The sequence below is a fragment of the Eublepharis macularius genome, chromosome 9 (assembly GCF_028583425.1).
Source record: "Eublepharis macularius isolate TG4126 chromosome 9, MPM_Emac_v1.0, whole genome shotgun sequence".
Taxonomy (NCBI): domain Eukaryota; kingdom Metazoa; phylum Chordata; class Lepidosauria; order Squamata; family Eublepharidae; genus Eublepharis; species Eublepharis macularius.
The window spans coordinates 15,147,986-15,169,734 of NC_072798.1; the positions used below are offsets into that span (position 1 = coordinate 15,147,986).

A 21,749-nucleotide genomic window follows, 5' to 3' on the forward strand; every position below is an offset into this window, starting at 1 on the left:
ATCCCCGCCCCCTGCAAAAAGATGTGGGAACTATCAGGAAGGCTATAAGGGTGAATTTAAGTAAGCAGTATGTAAAGCTTTTTAAAAAAATAGCCAAAGTGACTGTATATGTAGGTCATAGGGGAAAAGTCCATCTTTTGTTAGTAGTCTGAATAGTGAAATCAAGAGAGGACTGGTTTATCTTGTCTGGAGGCAGCTGATAAAACCAATTTTTGTAAAGCAAAATAAACATGCTGATGTTCCTGTGTGAAGGGGAATCAACACAAGAGGCATTTTGCTTAGTAAAACCTTGTTCACAAGGAGCCAACAATAGTATAGTCAGCAATTTAGTGAGGATGTCTGTAGGAGGGACGTGTTTTATGGGTGCAAGTTTATCATGTGAATGAGCTGCTCCTCTTCCTACTGTAAACTAATTTGGGTATTGATAGGCAGGAAAAATGCATTCATTCATTCAGCATTAATTTGGGGGATTCACTGCTGCTTTGGGGGTGGTAGGTGGAGAAAACTCTTATCTGTATTGGCTATCTAAACAGACCAGCTAGTTTTGCATGCCAGAGGCTGTGGTTGTCTCCCAGCAGGGTTCATAAAGCTGACTGACTGGCTCCGCTTCAGTCTCCTGCGTGGAACTGCATTTTGACAGCGGGTGGCAGCATAAAGATGGCACAGAGTACATGAAGGGATTTGCCAGCAGTTTAGCTGCTTCAGGGCCAAGGTAGCAGGGGGTGGGTTCCCCTGTGGTGCTGGGCCGCATTCTACTTGATGCTAGCTGCTGTAGAGCTGGTGTGTTGGTAGAGCTCAGTACAATTCAGGAAATAAATAAGGGGCCAAAAATGTTGAGGTTCATTTAAAAAATAAAGGTGTCCTAGAGTAGGAACCAGTTTATGTTGTGCACTATTTCCAAGGAAAAGGACATCTGTGAAGTAGAAATTCCACTGCAAATACTTCCTTTTCAGCATTCTTACAGGAGATTCTAAACAGCATGATTCAAATGTTTATTTTCCAAGATTTGCTCTCATTTGAAATTTAGATGGTCATCCAAGCCAACAAAAGATTTCTTCGTAAGGGACAAAGTCTCTGCTTATACGGCATATGGTCATTCATAATTATTTCCAAGTAGGGGTTCAGTCCTCCACTAACAGGAAGGCTCTGGGTGGGCTGGGAGAAAACCACGAGACTGGCTGCGCCCCCACAGATGCCATGTCTTGGCGCTTACTATAGCTGGGTGGGACAATAAAATAGAAAAGCAGCTACAGACAAATGAAGCGGGGTGGGCCAGCTCCAGATACCATTTGTGTTTGTTTTTATAAACTAGGACTACTAGATCAACACGGCATGATCTAGATGTAGGCACTTCACAGTCTTGTTGATTTCACTAGTATTTAATCAGAGCAGAGGTTGTGTTCAGCACCCAGTAAACCAGCAGGTAGCCTGCTCCAGGGCAGGCTTCCAGTCCCAGCCTGTCAAGTACTTACTTAGGTATTGTGGTATGTTTAAGCCCCACTACAACAGAAGCTGCACAGCAGCAGTAAAAAAGTCACCTGTAAATTACATTAACATGTTGATGTCTGAAGTAAATTCCTTTACCCACTCAACGGCCAACTTTATTGCACTTGCAAAGTGGTACGCACCATACCATCATCACCTGAAAGCACTCCTTGTGCATTTCAAGGTAGCTGTTCCACACGGGGGGGGGGGCGGGGGGGACCCCTATCTAAACACCCAGTCTATCACTCAGAAAAAGTCAAAGACGTTCATTTTTTTCAGAAGGTCAGTCAAAATAGTCCTCTATGTCTATGTTTGGATCCAAGAGATGTTCCCCATAGCGTGAAAGATCCATCTGATTTAGAATCAAGTTTTCAAAAGTTTCCTCCAGGTCGGTTTCGCCGATCAGCAGGGCTCCCATCATTCGGCCATTCTGCATCGCCACTTTGACATATTCCTGGCCTTTCGTACATCTCAGCATCAGTTCATGGTCTAATCCCAGCCCTTGACTGTTGTATTTTCCCAGCAGCACCACCTGTAGGAATAAATGACAGACGGCGTTCATCTTCTCAGGCAGCAGATAAGCACTCCAAAGACTGCAGAAGAGAGCCTCCAGTTTAAATTCAGCTACCGTGTCATTGATTTGCTTTGTATTTATCCTAAGGATGAAATTATCCCACACTTTCTTGTATGTGTATGCTCCGTAGTTTCTCTTATGAGAAACGGTACAGTGCACAACACGCACACACTGAATTCAGTTAACAACAACAAAATTCGATTTATATACCGCCCTTCAGGACAACTTAATGCCCACTCAGAGCGGTTTACAAAGTATGTTGTTGTTACCCCACAACTATCACCCTGTGAGGTGGGTGGGGCTGAGAGAGCTCCAGAGAACTGTGACTCGCCCAAGGTCACCCAGCTGGCTTCAAGTGGAGGAGTGGGGAACCAAACCCGGCTCTCCAGATTAGAATCCCGTGCTCTTAAGTGCACCACCAAATTTAAATGCAATCCAGACTTCCTGCTAGTGAAGATCAAACAGAATGAGTACAATACTTTTATCAGTCATGGTCACAATAATCAATTGCCACTCCCAGTATCATGAAGAGCTTAAGCCAATGAGAATCTTGCATTAGCTGCATCAAATCTCTAAAAATGCAGCATTTCAAGGACTGATGCTGGTAGCAACTGACCCACATGAATAATCATGCAGACTCCAATGCTAACCAGGAACGGTTTCTCAGGAACGTAAGTCCTGGTAGTGGGCAAAAAACAGAGAGTCACAGATTCAGCGTTGGAAGGCGCCTTACAGACCATCTGGTACAACTCCCTGTCCAGGGCAGGAACAGCCTAAAGCATCCCTGACAGGAATTCGTCCAGCCGCTCCTTGAAGACTGCCAATGAGGGGGAACCCACCACATCCCTAGAAAGCTGATTCCACTGCTACATTACTCATAACATGAAGAAGCTTTTCCTAACATCCAGCCGGTACCTTCCCTCCTGTAGTTTAAACCCACGGAGTCCTATCTTCTGTTGCCAAGAGGAATAGTTCCCTTCCCCTCCTCCAAGTGACAGCCTTTTAAATAAGTAAAGAGGCCAATCATGTCTCCTGTCAACCTCCTCCAAATGGAACATTCCCAAGTCCCTCAATCTTTCCTCATAGGGCTCGGTCTCCAGGCCCCTGATCATTCTGGTTGCTCTCCTCTGCCCCCGTTCCAATTTGACCACATCCTTTTTGAAATGAGGCCTCCAGAACGGCACACAAGATTCCAGGCGGGGCCTGACCAATGCAGTATATAATAAATAGTTCCTCCAATGATCTTCTTGAAGCAAGTCTTCAGTTGCATTATTTAACTATAAAACGCAACATACAGCATGCTAGGAAGAAAACACACACACACACCAGCCACTGCAGCACGATGCTATTCAATGCACATCTTTGAGCAACAGACCTGACATGTTTACTTGCTAGCTGCCCTACCCACTGCTGAGAAGGCAGGAATTTCAAAACTGCAGCCTTATCTTGTAGATGCAATTCTTTACCAGCAGTTTAGTTACCTTGTAATTGAAAAATTTTGTTACATGAGCAAAGAGTTCAAAGCTGAAGTCCATATCAATGGGTTCCCCTAAAGCATCAGCGGCCATACATTTTGCAGCGTACCATCCCATCTGCCTCGCCTGGGTCCAGAGCCTCATCTGGGGGGCGGGGGGGGGGGGGAGGGGAGAACAAGATAATAAAAGGCACATGAGATGAGATGCGGATGACCTCAAATACATAGCATAGTGGAGAACCTGCTGTAACAATCTCATTTTGTGCTACAAAATATAGCAACAGCTCAGTTTCTCTCCACAAGTGCTCTTTTGTGTGTCAGCACTTCACAGAATTGTTCAAAAGGTCTTGAATGGTCGTATGTCTCAATGGCTTCTCAGAAAGAAGCTTTAGCTTGTATTTGTGGAAAGTAATAAAACAACAGATAGAGAAATATTGCCTAAATTAAGAACTCCACATGTTGCACAGATATAGAAAGAGGCTTTTGATTCCATACTAAAGGTATTATGGGAGCCATTTTCCAAAATAAAGTCATTGCTGCTGAGAACGCACCTAGTTCATCTGTGGAAAAGTTTCCCTTAAGAAGACTACCAACTTTATACAGTTTCAGGAGATGCGTGAAAATTTGTTTATAAATCCCCAATGTAGCACCTCTAACATGGCCAAGAGGTGGTGAGTGACTGTAGCAGCTACCAATTCTGGCTCTCTTCCAGCCCTCAAGTGCTATTGCAAGAAGCTGGGCATTTCTGCAGGGTGAGAGAAAGAGCATGGGTTGATGAGCAAAGGTGCTAAGAGTGCTCAAAAGGGACTATGTGCAGGTAAAATTAGCTGCTGTCTGAACAGCTGCTATAATTGCATGGAGACTTCTGACTGGGGGAATAATTCAGACTTGTATGAACTGCAGCAAAATCTTTTAATGTTTAGACTGGCCAACTGTTGAGTCAGCCTCCAATTACACTGCACAGATGTGTTGACCCCAAGATATATACTCTTTCTCCTCTCTCCAAAACCCTGGCAGGGAGCACAACCCACACACATGAAGCTGCCTTATATGGAATCAAACTATTAGTCCATCAAGGTCAGTACTGTCTATGCAGAATGGCAGCGGCTCTCCAGGGTCTTAGGGAGAGGTCTTCTCACCTACTGCCAGATTCTTTAACTGGAAGTGTTGGGGATTGTACCCGGGGCCTTCTGCATACTGAACAGATGCTCTCCCACTGAGCCCCAAACCCAGATCCGCTTTACCTGCTGCCATACTGGGCTGGGCTCCCATGATGTTGTGCAGATGTCCCCTGCTGCATAGATATCCGGTAGCGAAGTATGCATCTCTTTGTCCACTTTTAAACCTCCATCTTGACCCAGAGCAAACTAAACATTTCATAGGTAAATGTAGATTTTTAACAAAAGAGAGAGAAGGGGAAGCAACAGGTGCCAGTTGGTCAGCATTTTACATAAACATTACATAAGCGCCTACAGTAGGGTCACAGATGCACGTAACATACTCCCCCCTCCAGTTCACCACTTCTGGTCGGTGCAAACATCTGAGCAGCGATCCATGGTTTGCTTTCCACGTCAGGATCACACAAGCCGTGATTCCAAGCTAGCTTGTGATCCCAGTTCAGGTAGCAAATGCAAATCACAGTTCACTCACAATGTCTGAACCGGCAAACTATTGTTTGCCCCTACGCAGAAGACATTTTCAACTGTGGAGCATAAACAGAGGAGGAAAGAGGAAATGTGGAAACACTGAATCATGAAATTGTGTCTTAACCAACAGTGTCCCCCGATGGTTCAGGAGACCAAACAAGTGCTATACACTACAGTGCTTGGAAAAATATTCCTTCCAGCCTCCTCAAATGGTTGATCTGTTACATCAGATCGGTCTACTACCAGGCAATGGGTATTAATAAAGGGAGAGAAGTATTAATAAAGGGAAGAAATTATATGTTATCAGATGGACCCTTTACTGTTATGACCTTTCAATCGTTCAAATAAAGCACCTGAAAACTGAAATTTCTGTATCTGCTCACTCTCAGAGTGAGGTTATCCACCCCAACTAAATGTATTCACAGGAAATGCTAATATAAAAGCCATGTGATACTTTTAAGTAGGACCAGCGAAAACACCACATAAAATAGCGTGCCAGCTGTCAAGCTCTCCAGAATGGGGCATCAGACTAGATGTCTATACATAAAAGGGCAGGGTGAGTTTTCAAGCCTTGATCTTAAGGCCTCTTCTCTGCCTCCTGTGTAAAATGCTACCTCTAATCAATATACACGTAATTCTCAACAAGCCCAAATCTTTGCATACTTGAAACCAGTAATTTCTGTGAACAGACAAGACAGATCTTTGTACAAATCTGAAAAAAGCCTCAGGTTTACAGAAAAATCTGAAATCTAAAATGAATAAATAAATAACAATACACTGGGTTTTTAAAAAAACAGAAGCAGTGCCTCTAGCTTTAAGAAACAAAACATCGCTAGGCAACTACAACAGTATTGCCAGCCTTTCAGCCTTGGTTTCTTTCAGTAAAAGGGGAGGGGGGCAGGGCCCTTTCCGGAGCTGTTATGGCCTTTGAGGGAGGACTCATCAGGGTCAGGCCCAGCAGCAACCACCAGGTGACTTGCTACCATGTGACCTGCATGACTCACCCAGGTCCAGCTGCTCACCACAATTCAGAAGTAGCCACTGCATGAAAGCCACTGTGGTGTAGTGCTTAGAGTTTCAGACTAGGATCTGGGAGACCCAGGTTTGAATCCCTGCTCTGCCATGAAAACTCATTGGGTGACCCTGGGCCAGTCACACGCACTCAGCTTAACCTACCTCACAGGATTGTTGTGACAATAAAATGGAGAAGAGGAGAATGATGTAAGCTGCTTTGGATTCCTATTGTGGAGCATAGTGTGGTCCAAAAAAAGCAAATAAATAGTAAACGTAGCTGAAAAAGGGGCAAAGATAAATGGAAGGTAGGTTGGTGGGTGGGAAGAAGGAAGCAGAGAAAGGCGAGGGTATGGGTGTTACCAGGAGAGAAAGAGGAAGCAGCGCGGAGGGGATAAAGGGGAACGTGAGGTCCTTTTCAGGCTCACCACTGCACAACTGGGCCTGGCACAGCCAGAACTGTGCAATTGGACCAGCCTAGCAGCTGACATGCAACTTGGCCAGACTTTTCCTGGAAGGGGCTACTGGAGGGGAAGGAAGGTAGGAAAGCTGAAGGCTGGGGGATAGATAAAGGTAGGTTGGGTGGTTGGTGGAAAGGAGAGAAGGAAGCAGGAAAAAGGGAGAGGCTGTGGGAGCTTTTAGGGAAGGGAAAGAGGAAAGAGTGGGGGAGAGGAAAATGAGATGCCACCTGCAAGTCCTTCTGGGTCCCTACTTGTATCTTCGTATTTTTAAGTATTTTTGTACTGTTAAAATCCTTGTAGTTTAGGTGGTGAAAAGCTACTTTAAGGTAGATCCCACCCACCAATTTTGAAAGATACCACATCAATAAGATTCACCATTAATGCTTACGTTGTTGCCATCAAGGAACGGCTGGACATTGGGCACCACTCCAGTGGCACTGACGATGAAGCTGCAGCCGTACACCTTCCCATTGGTTAGTTCTGCATATGCTGGCCACAGTTCTGAAAGAATGACAACATCTTACATTAATACCAGAGGAGTATTAATATCAGGGAGCCTGCGCCTCTTCCAGCAATCGCTTCTTCAAGATAACGCTCCTCACATTTAGAGAGCTCCAGCTTTAGAAGGAGCAACTGAGTGCCCGTGTGGGGTTGGCAAGCTGCGTCTATCAGCAAACGTGTTCTTGGTTCTTCTCTAAATGCTGCTTACCTTGATCTGGTTCTGCGTCCCCCTTATCCTGTTGTGCTTTAGGGAAAGCCAAGGATACCTTCTGTGACTGCTGGAACTCTTCCTGGAGGTAGATTTTCTTTATCTCACACTGGCTTTCGATGTGAACTTTATGGGAAAGCTTAAGAGAAATAGACAAAGGCATTCCTTAATATCGGTAAGTACCAGCAACCTTTAAAAGGTGTCCCATGCATTGAAAATACATGGAAGAGTCCTTCTAAGCCCAGTAAGGGCGTGTGAATTACCTTGGGGGAATCAGGCCGAGGTCCGGCATGCTGATGTACAGATCACACGAGTCAAGCCAATGAGACCGGGACTCCATGTGTTTAAAGCCCTTGGGCAAAGCCCAACATGTAACTAACAGAGAGCTTATTATTATTACTGTTGTTTGTTTATAGTCTGTCTTTCTCACTGAGATCCAAGGCGGATTACATACCACAAGTCAATGCAAGATAATCAATAGCTAGGACACTCACAGCAAAAATACAACATGATCAACAGTTGGGACATTCAATGAAAACAGATATAATAGGGTACGGTAGCCAAAAATTTGAAAAACTAGCAGAAAGCTGAATACATAGATGAAATCTTTCTGAATTTAAAGCATAAGTAACTCAAATGACATTTTTAGCAAAGCTGACCTACCCAATAGGAGTGGATCCACATCAGCAGACAGTACCCAATGCCTAGTCTATATTCCCCATCCCTTACCAAGGTATCTGAGATATTACTTATGACACAGCCCTATAATCTGAGTACGCAGAAGGCCCTCCCAAACAATTCAGTCTTGCATAGCTTGTGGAAAACCAGAAAAGGGGGGGGGGGCTTTTCTGACCTCCTCAGGCAGGCCATTGCACATGGTGGGGGCTGCCACAGAGAAAGTGTGTATGAGCAGCTGTTGGTTTAACCCAGCTGCAGGGTGGTAACTGCAGAAGTCCACGTAACAGACTCACGAGTCATTTCTTACAAAGAGGGATTACAGCAAGCGAACAGCGGGTGGTGGATTCTTTGGTACCTGCCATTTTCCAGCTCCAAAACTCTCCTGCCCCATTCTCAACATACCAGCATCGAGACTCTGTTTCATCTGCATGTAACATGCCGTCAGCCCCCAAGAGTGCCCTAATCAGCTTGTCCAGTGGAAATATACACAATAGCACAAGAAGCCTTTTATCTGAGGAACCTTGTCCATCACTGATCATTTTCTCTTCAAGGACGCTCTCAAGCTGCCAGGCAACATAGTTTGAAGGTTGAGAAGACACTTTACGGTCTGTAAAGTACAACCAGATCAAATGGGTTCTTCCCCTGTACAGCTCTCCACCCTGCAGGTGACCGGGCCCCTAAGCAAATGATAAGAGAAACAGGCCTACCTCTTTTGCTCCTTTGAGGTGCAAGCCTTCGTGCCAATCAGGGCCCAAGGCACTGCCCATTTTCCCAGGGCTTGCTCCAGTTCTTTCTCCCTTCTCAGCTTCTGGAAAAAAGAATCAAGACAGAGATGAAAACATGGCCGTATAATACAGCCGTTCTCTAGATGCTCATCTGAGGACCAGAGCTGTCAAACTTCCTCACAAATGGCCAGGAAGTAGAAAGTCAGCATCATCTCACAGTAAGACCTTCATTGGTACAGAGTACAGACAATTTGGTAGTCACAGACCATCAACTGGAGGGCTAACATGTTTCCGAACTGTTCCAGACATATCAGAAAAGCCAAGAATCAGAGCTGAGGACAGACACTGCAAGGTATATGTAATGATAAGAGTCTCTGTGCTTTTTTTCAAAAGAACATTGGAATCCCTGCCAGATCACACTAGTGGTCCATTTAGTCTGGCATCCTGTTTCACGCAGCAGCTGATCGGCTGCCTAGAAGGGCCATCAAACAAGGCGTAGACACCAATGCCTTCCACCTCTGATTGTTGCCTCCTAAGGACTGGTGTTTGGAGGACCGCTGCCTCTGTACACAGAGGTTCCCTTTAGCCACCTATCCTGTACGAATCCATTAAATCCCCTTTTAAAGCCATCCAATCTTTTCCTTTCAGGTGGAAACTCAGAGCAGAATTCCACCATGCCTGGTTGGATGCTTGGCAGGGCCTCTGTGGGACAGATTGGGACAGACCCAAATTGCCCATTCCTGTTCTAGTGAGTTCAGACCAAGTGACTCTGCTCTTGCATACAGTTTGCAACATACAGATTAAGACTTTAGTCTTATAACCATATAAACTCTCAGCAGAACAAATTTATTTATTTTGTGAATTTATGCTATTTATAGTCCACTTTTCTCACTGAGACCCAAGGAGGATTACAAGCTGGGACATTCAATAAATAAATATACTTCACTGATCGGGTGTGTGGGTCGAACAGAAATTTTAAAAATCACAAGTGTTTTCACTGAGCATGACAGCTACCAAGAAAAACAAGTTATCTACACTTCATTTAAAAAATTCCCTCTTGGGAATACAGGAATAGAACTGTGGCAAAGACACTAGGGATAAAATGTAACTCTGTTAATTTCATCCTACATGCTAATTTCACTTACTTCTTCAATGCAATTGGGGTAAAAATGACCCCAACACCAGTAACGTACCTATTACAGTTTACAAAGTAAAAGTGGGGGGGGGGGCATGAAACATCATTGGACAATCTCCTTATCAGAGTCCTGTTTTCATTGTATACCGTTAAGGGTATATGATTTTGGCAAAACCTCTTAGCCTCTGTCATCTACTGAAAATAAATTCAGGCACCCATAGCTAGAACAAATGTGCAAAGTCTCAGTTCCATCTCTCTCCACTGTCCCCCTCATGTTTAATTTTAGACTGCAAGCACCCCGTGCAAGGACTTGTAGTTGGTCAAGTGTCACACACTGATAGTGCTATTTAAATAATGGGCTGGATCCAAGCTTTTCAGAGCGGAGTGAGTTTACACACTGGATTTTCACTGCCTTCACCTTTCCATAGTGGTCTCCTGAATTTCCCCCAAAGCTGCTGCGGATGCACAGAGGATCCTCTAGAATAATATGCCCTGCAGCAAGGAGGGGGGGGGGGGATTCACCTCACTTGCACTCCGTATGTACAGGAAGACAGTTTTGGCCAACCCCCTGCTGCACCTCCTTGTGCTGCATGGCACGTGGTTCCAAGGGTCTCACAACTTTTGACAAGGGGGAGACAGCAAACAGCTCCTCGGCAAAAAAGCTCCATTTGCAAAAGCCTTGGATCCTACCATCCGCTGGGGATCCCCCCCTGCCCAAAGCCATTGCAGCAACTATTCCCCAGCTCACGCGCTGAGTCACTACGCAGCAGCAGCTCCCACAGTTAAAAAGATATTTGATTTGACCAATGCAACAGTCTGCACGCTTTTTAAAAACCACGACATGTGCAAGTTTTATTTATCTATTTTACTTCATTTATACCCTGCCTTTGTCCCCAAAGTGGCTTACGTCATTCTCCTCTCCTCCGTTTGAGCCCCACAACCATCCTGTGAGGTAGGTTAGGCCGACAGTGCCAGCTTCCATGGCAGAGTGGGGATTCAAACCTGTTTCTCCCAGATCCTAGTCTGGTACTCTTAGCCACTACACTGTGCTGGGGGCTGTACCTGCCATCATATACTTGGTCCTCTTGCAAGCAATCGGAGGCTCCGGCTTCTCTGCGCGCAGCTTGGGAATCAGGAATTCAGCTGCGCCTGCATCAAAGAAGGTATTCCCAATCGCTTTGTCTTTGATGGCCCAGATGACTTCACAGCCTTCAATTTCATAGCTGGAGAGAGAAGTAAAACGCAGAAGAGAGGATCGCTCCCTCTGAGCATTTTTTTGCTGGATGAACTACGGCAGGCAACAGCATGGACTGAAAGCCTCTTTCCTTGGAGAATGTCTTGTGACTTAAAGTTACGCTGATTGCCTCAGAAGATGCGTGCAAGATCCGGTCCCACATCATGGCCTGAAAAAAATCTGTTTCCTACCCTTCTATCCGATGAAGCGTTCTAATGAGCTCAAAAGCTTGCACCGTGTTTTGTGCCAGTTTGGTTGGTCCTAATAAAAGGTATTACACGGATTTCAGTCTTGTTTTTGGATTTGGTGTGGACAAACATGGCTGTACAACTTTATCTACATCAAGTGATAAACAGCCAGTCTTAAATCAGTAAAATTTTAAATTCAGTGGAAAGGAAGGTTGAGGCATGCATTTTTTTAGCTCTCTTGGTTCAAGTGTGTTACTGTAATATAGTTTCCCATTAACGTGACGCTTTTTTTCTAAAAAGTGGTTGTAATGTTCAGTAGTCCATTTCATGTTTTATCTTAGTTCCAGGGCACTAGAATCTGAAACAGTTCCAGCCCAGGTTTTACTCGTCTCTGGAGCAAGCTGCCTAGAGAAACTGCTTGAAGGACTCTTTTAGGTCTTGTGTTCCTTTATTCATTTGTCCTAAATAAAGTTACTCTATGCTTATTTTAAAAAATCTTCCAGCATCTTCCTGGAAGATTGCAGCATTTTACACTGGTATGCTATTTTACTGCACCGAAAGCTTTCTCTCAGAAAGGCACCACTATTGAAGTTTTGGTTGATTATATTTAAATAAATTAGCATATTAGCTAAAAGTTTGATCACTTACAGACATCTTTTTTATATATACTAATCCTGCTAAGTGTTATGACATCATTGCTCTTAGTGATTTTATAGAGCTCTTTTAATGTATAGTGCCTTACAAACCATGTACTTTTTCCACACGAGCTTTGACTCTCTCGGCCTCTAAGGTGCCACTGGATTCAAACCATGTACTGTTTATCCTGAATAGAGCAGCAATTAGAAAGAAGACACTAAACCAGCTTAAGGCTATTTTACCCAAAGCCATCCAGCAAGCTAAATATTGCCCAGAACTCTGTCCTCTCATACCCAAGTTTGACACTATCCATTATGTCACACTGCCTTTCTAAAGTGGTGTGTAATGTCAAAAACCACGTTCTTCTTGCTGTCCTCTATTTTCCGTAGGACAATTCTCACCTCCAGCATAGCAAGGCAAGAACATTTGGCCACGTCAACGTTAAATAATACACATTATATAAATATATTAGCAGCCCCTCGCTGCCGTACAAAACGTTATTAGTACAAATTAGGTTCACAGTCAAGATCATCAGGTCCCTTATGAACATTTATCTTTAAAAAAAATTCACTTACACCAACTCCAATGCAATGCCGCCATTTCCTACAATAATTATTCTTTTGGCTTTTGCCAGATGTTTCTGAAATTCCTACATTAAAGAAAGAGAAGATTATAAATAGAGGGTAGAAACTGAGTCGTCCCCATTCAGCACTGAAACAGACAGAGCCGTATCTATCAATTAAATCGTGTTAAGGAAAGCGGGGTGAGGGGTGGGGGAAGGAGTCCGCAGGGATGCACGTTTAATTCTAGGGATCTATTTTTGAGTCCTAATGCTCTCCCCCAGATTAGGTCCCAGCTGCTATTTCCTTTATTAGACTTCATTGCAGCCTCTATGACTCCCCAAAAACATCCTATTTACAGACCGTATGAAGTGCAGATCTCTAAAGAAGTTACATTTTCTAAATAAACGAATGCTTGTTTAGATTACAGGGATGTGCAAAATCTTCTTTCTCTCTCTCTCTCTCTTCCCTCCCTCCCTGTTCATATTTCCTGTACTGCCATCATGTGCAACATGCAAAAGGGCTCAGGTCTGACATCTCCACATCAAATAATTGTAATGTAACACTGTCCACAATTCACAGCTGTTTTGGACTATGTCTTCTCTGGAAGAACACAAAATACACACACACACACACACACACACAAAAGCAAACAGCATCACCGTAGCACTGTCTGTATCCCGGATTCCCAACACAAAACGGTTTCCTTCAGTAATTAATTTCGGCTTGGCTCCAGCACACAGACAAAGTTTCTCATAACCGTACTCCTTGCCGTCTTCTGTGATTATCTTCTGCAACCAGGTTTAAGATGGGGGTGGGGGAGGGATGAGAACACAGAAGATCTATCAAAGCAAGCTGCAGATTTGCTATCAAGAGCCACCCCTAGAAGATATCCCACATCTCAAATCGCGAAAAGGCTTTGAGGTGGCTAGCAATTTCATGGGAAAAATCAAGTCAAAATGCTGCAGAATTAGAACCCAAGTCAAATGAATAATCGTTACCATCTACAGAGGGAGCAAGAATTTAAAATATGAAATGTTAAAATGGGAAACAAAGATAATACTAAAACAATGTGGAAATTCAAAGGAAAGGGAGAAAAAATATCCCTACAACCTGGAAGCCCCCACTTAATATGGAATATACAGAAGTGCTTGCAGGCTCATTTGTCGTAATAGGTCTTGGTTCAAAAAAACATGACCCAAGGCATTTTACCATGTACTACCAGCGGGTTAAAATGCCATTCACAACTAAAAGGTTTCCAGTATTTCCTTAATGAGAATAAATGGAGTGTGAACATCTTGGAGGAGCATGGACATCCTCAGCACAACATTCATAGCCATGCTGCTGAATGTCTGATAGTTTTATGACCATTTTTAAGTATTCCTCGCTTTCCACAAGTGATACTTGCAAAGACTTCTGCAGTGTCTTTGCTGGAGGAGATCAGACCCCAGATGATCTATCGATACCAATGAGCCAGATTCTCCACCCACCTCGTCTCCCCCGAATTCTGAGCATCTATTTTGGCAATACAAAACATGTCATGCCAGAACTGGCCAGTAGGCACAACTGCCTTGAGTTCTGTGACCACATGATTGTAGAGGAGGGGTGCATCTCTGAGCTTTCACTCATTCCCTCTTTAAAAAGTCTTGATCTTTTTCTCCATGAAGCCGTCAATGCAGATTTTAAAACATTCATTTATTTCTGGTTCTTGGTGCACTTGCTTGTAAAATGTCACATGAGACGGGCTGCGACTGAAGTTTGGGGTTCCAGCCCAGAATCTTACTACTTGACCGATTTGCTTCCAAGTTTTCTCCATAATTCTACAATCTGCGGCTGTGTACTAAGGGAAGTTTGGTTCCTGCCGCCTCATTTTTGAGTCGCCATCCCAAGCCCTCAACTTTGCAGTTCATATGAGCGCACACACACACACAAAATCCACCCTGGTTGAGATTCAACAAAAAACAGTGCACAAACATTTCCACATGGTGGCAGCACCTGTTTTGGGATAAAACCATATTGAGTGCTTAGATGGAGCTCTGAATTTCTGCTGGCTGATGTCAGGACAAGATGAACTTGCCCCTTTCGTTCAAACAACACTTTAAGGCAAAGATTAAAGCCGAGATCCGAGTCCTACATGTGCACAAAAATGCTTCTGCGTGCTGTCATCTTCCTTCCTGTCATATGAGAGGTTCCCCTCCATCTTTCTGGAATGACCTAATAGGTGGCAGGTAGACTTGTGGAAGTAAAAGCAGAGCATTCCAGACAATATTCTCTCTTCAAGTACTGGCAGCCTCTGTGTACCGTTTGTCCTCCATTCGCCAAATACACTTTTTGCCCTGTGATGTTTATCTCCCCCAAAGATCTCAGCTGACAGCTAAAGAGCAGCATCTCACAGAATGAGAAACGTAGGCATTGAGCCTGACAGAGGTGCTAGCGACTTCTGAGACTCTGATTCTCCCTGGCTTCTTCTTCCATGCCTCAGTCCTTTCTCCTTTGTCCAAAGCTCTGCTGCTAAAATCACTTCGATCTCCAGAAGTTCAGGCCCCTCCTTGGACTGTTTCAGTACCTTCCACTCCCCTTCTCTATTCAGCACAAATGCATTTTCCTGTCAAAGATCTCCACAGCTTTGCCTTTTCCTGTGTCAGCCCTTTTCATTCAATATGTCCTAGCCTATGATCTCCACTCTACCACCCTGACCTCAGCACAGACAATAACATAACATTCAATGTATACAACTTAATGCCCACTCAGAGCGGTTTACAAAGTATGTTATTATTATCCCCACTACAAACACCCTGTGAGGTGGGTGGGGCTGAGAGAGCTTCAGAGAGCTGTGACCAGCCCAAGGTCACCCAGCTGGCTTCAAGTGGAGGAGGGGGGAATCAAACCCGGCTCTCCAGATTAGAGTCCTTAACCACGACGACAAACTGGCTCCCTCTAACTCCCTTGCACAACACTCTCCATTTTCCTTTACTGCCCTCTTATGCATTTTTATCCCACTGGTTCTCCAAGGAGCTCAGGGCGGCGTACATGGCTCTTCCCCCTGCCAATTTTATCCGCACAAGTAGGTCACATTGAGAGAGAGAGAAACTGGCCCAGTCATCCAGTGAGCTTTATGGCACGTTTGTACCTAGGTCCTATTCCAACCCTGACTCTCAGGAATTCTGTCCTTGAACATATTACCGGAGTACATTTTTATTCCACCTTTCCTCCCAGGAGAGCAAGGCAGTCCACATAATTCTCTCTGCTCTTCTGTTTTATCCTCACAACAACCTGGTGAGGTGGGTTAGGCTGAGTGTTTGTGCGTCCAGCCCAAGGTCACCCAGTGCTACTGTCGGGGTGAGCATTTGAAACAGTCCACCAGTCCAACACTTTCACTGCTATGTTACAATGACTCTCAAATATGCAGCTCTACTCTTCCCTTTCCTTCAAGATCTCTCCTTGAAATCTACCTTTTTTTCCATCCCAACTGTAACTAAACTTCAAGCAAGCTGCATTTGCCCAGTTTCAGGTGGGTAGCTGTGCTGGTCTGCAATGACACAGCAAGATTTGAGTCCAGTAGCACCTTAAAGACCAGATTTCCAGGGAATAAGCTTTTGAGTCAAAGCTTCCTCCATCAGATATGCAGTTAATATAACTACAACAGCTCTCTCTCTCTCCTTCTCCTGTCCTTTGAATGTTTCATGTTTCACATCAAGGCAAAAGAATTAAAGGTTCTCTTACATGCTCATCACTTTTCAACTGTTTTACACCAGACTGGATAACTTTAATGTTAGGGTAGCGTTTCTCCAACACACTGCTCACTTGTTCCTCAACATCAAATTCTTCTAAAGTTCTGGAAACCTAGCAAAGAAGACAATGATGAGATCACTTTAGGGGTGAATTAAAGTTTCACTGCAAAAATCTACTGAAGCCACAAATGTATATTTGTGCAACTCCACAATGAATGCAGCATACATAAGCACTTTATACATATATTGTTTAAAAATATAGAAGTCAGGAAGGTTGTTGCTAAAAGTAATTGTTTGGCTATATCGTTCATTCGTTTTTAACAGCTGTTTCAGAAGTTGCCTCGTTGACCGTACAAACTACATCCAAGGGTGGGTTTGCAAAACACACGAGGCTGTCTTGGGAGTTGGCACGCCGCTGCCAAGCTTGTCTGAATCAGCACCACTATGTGGGCGATGAATGCACGTATCCAGTTCTTCCTTTTTGGTAAAGGAAGAGCAATTTTAATGGAACATCTTATGGTCTGCGATTAAGGACAAGTCCAGGCCTGCACCAGACAATATTATGATAAATATATGAAGCTGCCTCATATCGTCAGACCCAACCTGCACACATCACCCAAGAATATTCACTGCTAGCTCAGACACCCAAATGAACAAAATAGAATACCACCAAAGTGCAGAAAGTATTATCTTGGCCTCCCACCCACCGAGTTCCTATAAACCACAGCTGGTGCGATCTAGACAACAGACCTCGGACACCTGCCCTGCACTGGAAATCACACCCTAAACCTCCAAGAGTCAAAACTTCTCTCTCTCACCTGTTTAAAGTTTGTTACTGCTTTTATAACAGGAGACGCCGTGATTAGTAAAATATCATCAGAGGGAAACTCGGTAGCCAACTTGTAAGACAAGAGAGGAAAAGTTTGAGATTATTTTTTCAGTAATATTTTACATTCTAACATCCCACACGTCCACGTTCTTCTAGACACACTGATGGTTCTTTAGTGAGGAACAGAGTCATACGTGCACAAAACCACTTGGTGACAGAATAAGGAGTCCAGCAGTATATTACAGACTAATGAAATTTATTCCTACATAAATCCAGAGTAGTTAGCCGCGTTAGTCTTTAGCTGCAAAATGGTAGAGTCCAGTAGCACCTTTAAGACTAACCAACTTTATTGTAGCATAATCTTTCAAGAACCACAGCCCTCTTCGTCAGATTCATCTGTGGTTCTTGAAAACTTATGCTACAGTAAAGTTGGTTAGTCTTAAAGGTGCTACTGGGCTCTTCATTATTCCTACATAAGGTTTTTAGAGTCAGATCTCACTTCCTCAGATTTGAAAGCTTATGCTAGAATAAACATTGGTCTTTAAAGGTGCCACTGGAGCCCTGTTTCATTCTGCTGCTACAGACCAACACAGCTGTCCATTTAGAATTATCACTGGAGGGCAAGACTTGTTTCAAGTACAAACACGGCCCAACAGCAGATTGTCCTGAACAAACAACTCCCCTTCATTACTATTCAGTTCATTTCTAACCTACCTCTCTCCCCAGTGGAGACCGCAAAAGGCATTCATGGTTCGCCTTTCCTCCATTTTATTCTCACAACCCTAATGAGGACCTAAAGCAGCTTGCATTTCTCCATTTTATCCTCACGACAACCCTGTGGAGTAGGTTAGGCTAAGGGAGAGTGACCGGTCCAGGGTCCCTCAACAAGCTGCCATGGCTTAGTGGGGATTTGAACTTGGATCTACCAGACTGCAGTTTGACACTCTAACCTCTCTACACCATGCTGGCTCTTAATGCTTTTAAGACTCAAAATTAAAAACTCAATTAATCTTCTTAATGTTTAATACCCTACCAGGCTTAAAAGAACGGGTCTTCTTGAGGGCTAGAAACAGGTTAAATAACAGAAAGTTGAGCGCAAGAAGGCCGTTCTTGCATCACACAGCAGTTTCCACAGGGACTGGTGCTGGGACCAGGGCTATTTAATTTGTTCATAAATGATACAGAATTGGGGGTGTGCATCACAGTGGTCGGATTTATTTCCTTCATTTATACCCCACCTTTCTCCCCAAAGGGAACAGAAAGCAGCATACATTGTTCTCCTCACCCCCACTGGTATTTGAGGATGGCACTCAAATTATTCAGGATGATGAGAACTGAAGCAGATTGTGAAGAACTCAACTGGGCGAGTAGGACGTGAGATTCAGAGTAAGTGTAAAATGATAAACAATGTGGCAAAAAAATATCCCTGACTTTAAAATATGCCCAGGGGTATCCAAATGAAGTCTTCTCAGAATCCTACTCAGGTCTATTCAATGGGGCTTAGTCTCAAGGAAAGCGTTCTTAGGATGTCAATGGTTGGCAAAGTATCTGTCCAAGAAACTGCAGTAACTGTCCAAGAAAGAGATCTTGGGGTCATGGTAGATAGCTCATGCAAGTGTTATTGTCGGGCAGGGTCATATAGATCCAGAGGAGTTAGCCGTGTTAGTCTGCAGTAGCAAAATAGAAAAGAGTCCAGTAGCAACCTTTAAGACTAACCAACTTTACTGTAGCATAAGCTTTCGAGAACCACAGTTCTCTTCGTCAGATGCATCGGGCAGGATAGCAGCGAAAAAGGAATTCTGTGCTAGAAATTGTAAGGCAACGGATAGAAAATAGAACAGTCTGTATCATCATGCCCTTGAATAGATCTTCAGGGTATAGATCTAGCTGGTCACAGTGTGAGACAGAATGCTTGACTGTTGGGTTGATTTAGTACCGCTACTCTTTTGTTCTCATCTTCTTAAACCAAAAAGTTCATGCAGTAATTTGCAAAGAAAAAAAACCCTACAGCGATCTAAAGACATTGCTCTTAAAAACATTAACAATGTCAACACAAATGTTAAGTGTCAGACTAGGATGTGGGAGTCCCAGGTTTGGATCCCCCATTCCTCCACAGCTCCTCACTGGGTGGCCTTGGGCCAGTCACATACCTCTTAGCCTAACCTACCTCTCTCACAGGGTTGTTGTGAGGATAAAATGGAGGAGAGGACAATGACGTAAGCCAGCCACTCTGGGTCCCCACTGGGGAGAAAGGCAGAATACAAATAACGAAAATTTTAAAAAGAAATAAAAAAGAATGAAATCAGTAGCCAAGAGCCTCCCCAAATAAATTTAATCTGATGGACTTTCTGATACGCAAAATGGATCAAAAGAAATATATCTCCTTAACTACAGCCCTGACTTGGATGGCCTAGGCTAGCCTAATCTGGTCAGATCTTGGAAACTAAGCAGAGTTGGTCTGAGGGCCAAGCTACAAGTGATGAGTGGCACTTGAACGCCAGGTGAACAGACTCGCGTGTATTCCTCCCTGTACACTTGCGCTCCACTTGCACTTATCAAGTGGAGCACAAGTGAACAGGGAGGAAAACACATGAGTCTGTTCACTTGCTGTTCAAGTGCCATTCGTCACTTGCAGCTTGGCTCTTAGTTAGCACTTGGGAGACCACTGAGGAAGCCCAGGGTTGTACGCAGAGGTAGGCAATGATAAGCCACCTCTGTTCATCTCTTGCCTCAAAACCCCTACAGGTCACCGTAAGTCAGCTACGTCTTGAAGGCCCTTTCCACCAATTAGTGAATTCTAACGTCCAGACAGCCCTATATATGCTCCATTTCAGATGCAAAGGAGTCCCGAGAAGGCATGTTCTGCCTAAGACTATGGGAAGCAGCCCTCCTTCAAATACTCTGGCTTACAACCGTTTGGGGCCCTTAAGGCGGTAATCAGCATATCCACTTTGACAGGAACCAAGTGGCAACCAATGAAAGCTCTTACGTTTCATACCCACTAAATGCAGAACGTGCAATCTTCCCCATCTTGCAACTGCAACTGGTTGCCAGCTCCAGGTTAGGAAATTCCTGGAGATCTTGGGGGGGGGGGGTGGAGCCTGGAGAAGGACGGGGTTTAAAGAGGAACCTCAGTGGGGAATAATGCCATAGAGGGCACCCTCCAAATCAGTCATTTTCTCCAGGGGAACTGATCTCTGTGCTCTGGAGATCAGTCGCAATTCTAGATCTCCAACCACCACCTTGAGGTTGGCAACCCTATAAAGAAACTTCCACGTGGATCAGACTCTTAATACAACTGACTGCTCTTAATCAAGAGTAATGGCTGCTCTAGCTCTTTAATCCACCGATCGCTTTCCAAAGCCTAAACCAAGAGGAGACCTCCCGCTTGTAGGAAGAAATGATTTGCATTTTGCTCCGCAATCCTAGTGGGGGAGAGGGCGCTCACGCCACGCATGCGCACTGAATAAAAGGTGCCTACGCGGGACGCGCGCACTGAACCAAACGCGCATCGAAGGTGGTTGGGAGGCCGCGCGTGCGCACAGCTACACCCCCTCGCTGCTTGGGGGGGGGGGGGAAGCAACACCTTACCCGCTCGGCGCAGGTCACCCCCGCGATCCCACCTCCCACCACAACGAACCGGCTCCGGGCGGCGGCAAGGGGTGGCCGCGAAACGGCTGCCATGATGACCGCTGGAAAGTGCCTCACCGCGAACTGCGGTGTCCGGGAAACCACTTTGCTACGGCACGCCAGGAGGCTCTTGTTTTGACGTTTCTTCCACTCGCGTTTTCTTTCGGTTGGGGGCGGGGCCAGGTGGCAAAGTGGCTCTCTGCTGCCTTGTAGCGGCCAAACGTTGTATTGCAGCTAAGGGGACTGGTTTGCTATTGGAATAAATCTTTTCCAGAGGGATTGGTGCGTTATTCTGGCCGCTTTCACACACGTGGGACAAGCCACTTTAGCAATAATTTGCAACGGGATTTTCCTATGTGCTGCAAGAAAATCCAGTTGCAAACAATGTCCAAAGTGCATTGGCAGTACATCCTCCAACCTATGCAAAATATGTTTCAGCGAATGAAAACTTGAGTTCTGCAGAGTTTAAGGACTAACAATGTTTATTCCAGCAAAAGCTTTCGTGAGGAAGAGACTAAATAACGTTGTTGATTTTCAGAAAGGTAGAGGACTCCCGTTTAAGATAAGGTTGCCGTCCTCCAGAGGAGACCAGGGGATCTCCCAGATTTCCTTCTGATCTCCAGGCGACAGAGATCAGCTCTCCTGGAGGAAATGGCTGCTGTGGAAGGGGGACTGTATGCAATTGTATCCGGCTGGGTTTCCTCCCTTCCCCAAACCCCATGCCCTCTAGGCTCCACCCCAAATCTCCAGGAATTTTCCAACCCAGAGTTGGAAACCCTGGTTTGCTACTGACTTTAAAACCAGGGAAAGTTAGCCAGTAGGTTGTCTGCATCTAAGTCTCTAGTACCGGTCTCGCTCATTATGGTCTCACTCACAGATAGGAACCCGTTTTTTAATGCCAGTCCTAGCGCTGCAGAATGTGAATGTAGCAATGAAGAAAAGGGGGGACTTTACACATTTGGTAACTCTTCCCTCGCTCTTGCATTTAGAGTGGGGGGAACCAAATATCTGGGATTATGAGTCTTCCAGAAATTTTCTTTTTT

At 44.7% G+C, this 21,749-nt stretch overlaps 1 protein-coding gene across 1 annotated transcript; it reads right to left on the minus strand.

Annotated features, from left to right (window-relative positions):
• Positions 1-968: 968 nt before the first annotated feature.
• Positions 969-20,797, minus strand: PYROXD1 (pyridine nucleotide-disulphide oxidoreductase domain 1). Its single transcript, XM_054989337.1, has 12 exons — positions 20,668-20,797; positions 17,066-17,146; positions 16,240-16,359; positions 13,179-13,307; positions 12,532-12,605; positions 10,961-11,121; positions 8,746-8,846; positions 7,361-7,499; positions 7,040-7,152; positions 4,778-4,900; positions 3,541-3,678; positions 969-2,017 (listed from the first exon to the last, which is right to left on the minus strand). Exons 1-12 carry the CDS (start codon positions 20,758-20,760, stop codon positions 1,769-1,771), a joined length of 1,521 nt encoding a protein of 506 aa, XP_054845312.1. The 5' UTR covers positions 20,761-20,797; the 3' UTR covers positions 969-1,768.
• Positions 20,798-21,749: the final 952 nt, after the last annotated feature.

Bases quoted from the DNA above. Each gene is read 5' to 3' on its own strand.
- PYROXD1 (XM_054989337.1), bottom strand. From the start codon at position 20,760: ATGGCAGCCGTTTCGCGGCCACCCCTTGCCGCCGCCCGGAGCCGGTTC. The intron at 8,847-10,960 runs GTACAGCCCCCA...TCTTTTTTCCAG, and splicing joins GACCAAGTATATGATGGCAG to AAGCTGAGAAGGGAGAAAGA. The intron at 2,018-3,540 runs GTAACTAAACTG...TTATTCCTACAG, and splicing joins CAAAATTTTTCAATTACAAG to GTGGTGCTGCTGGGAAAATA.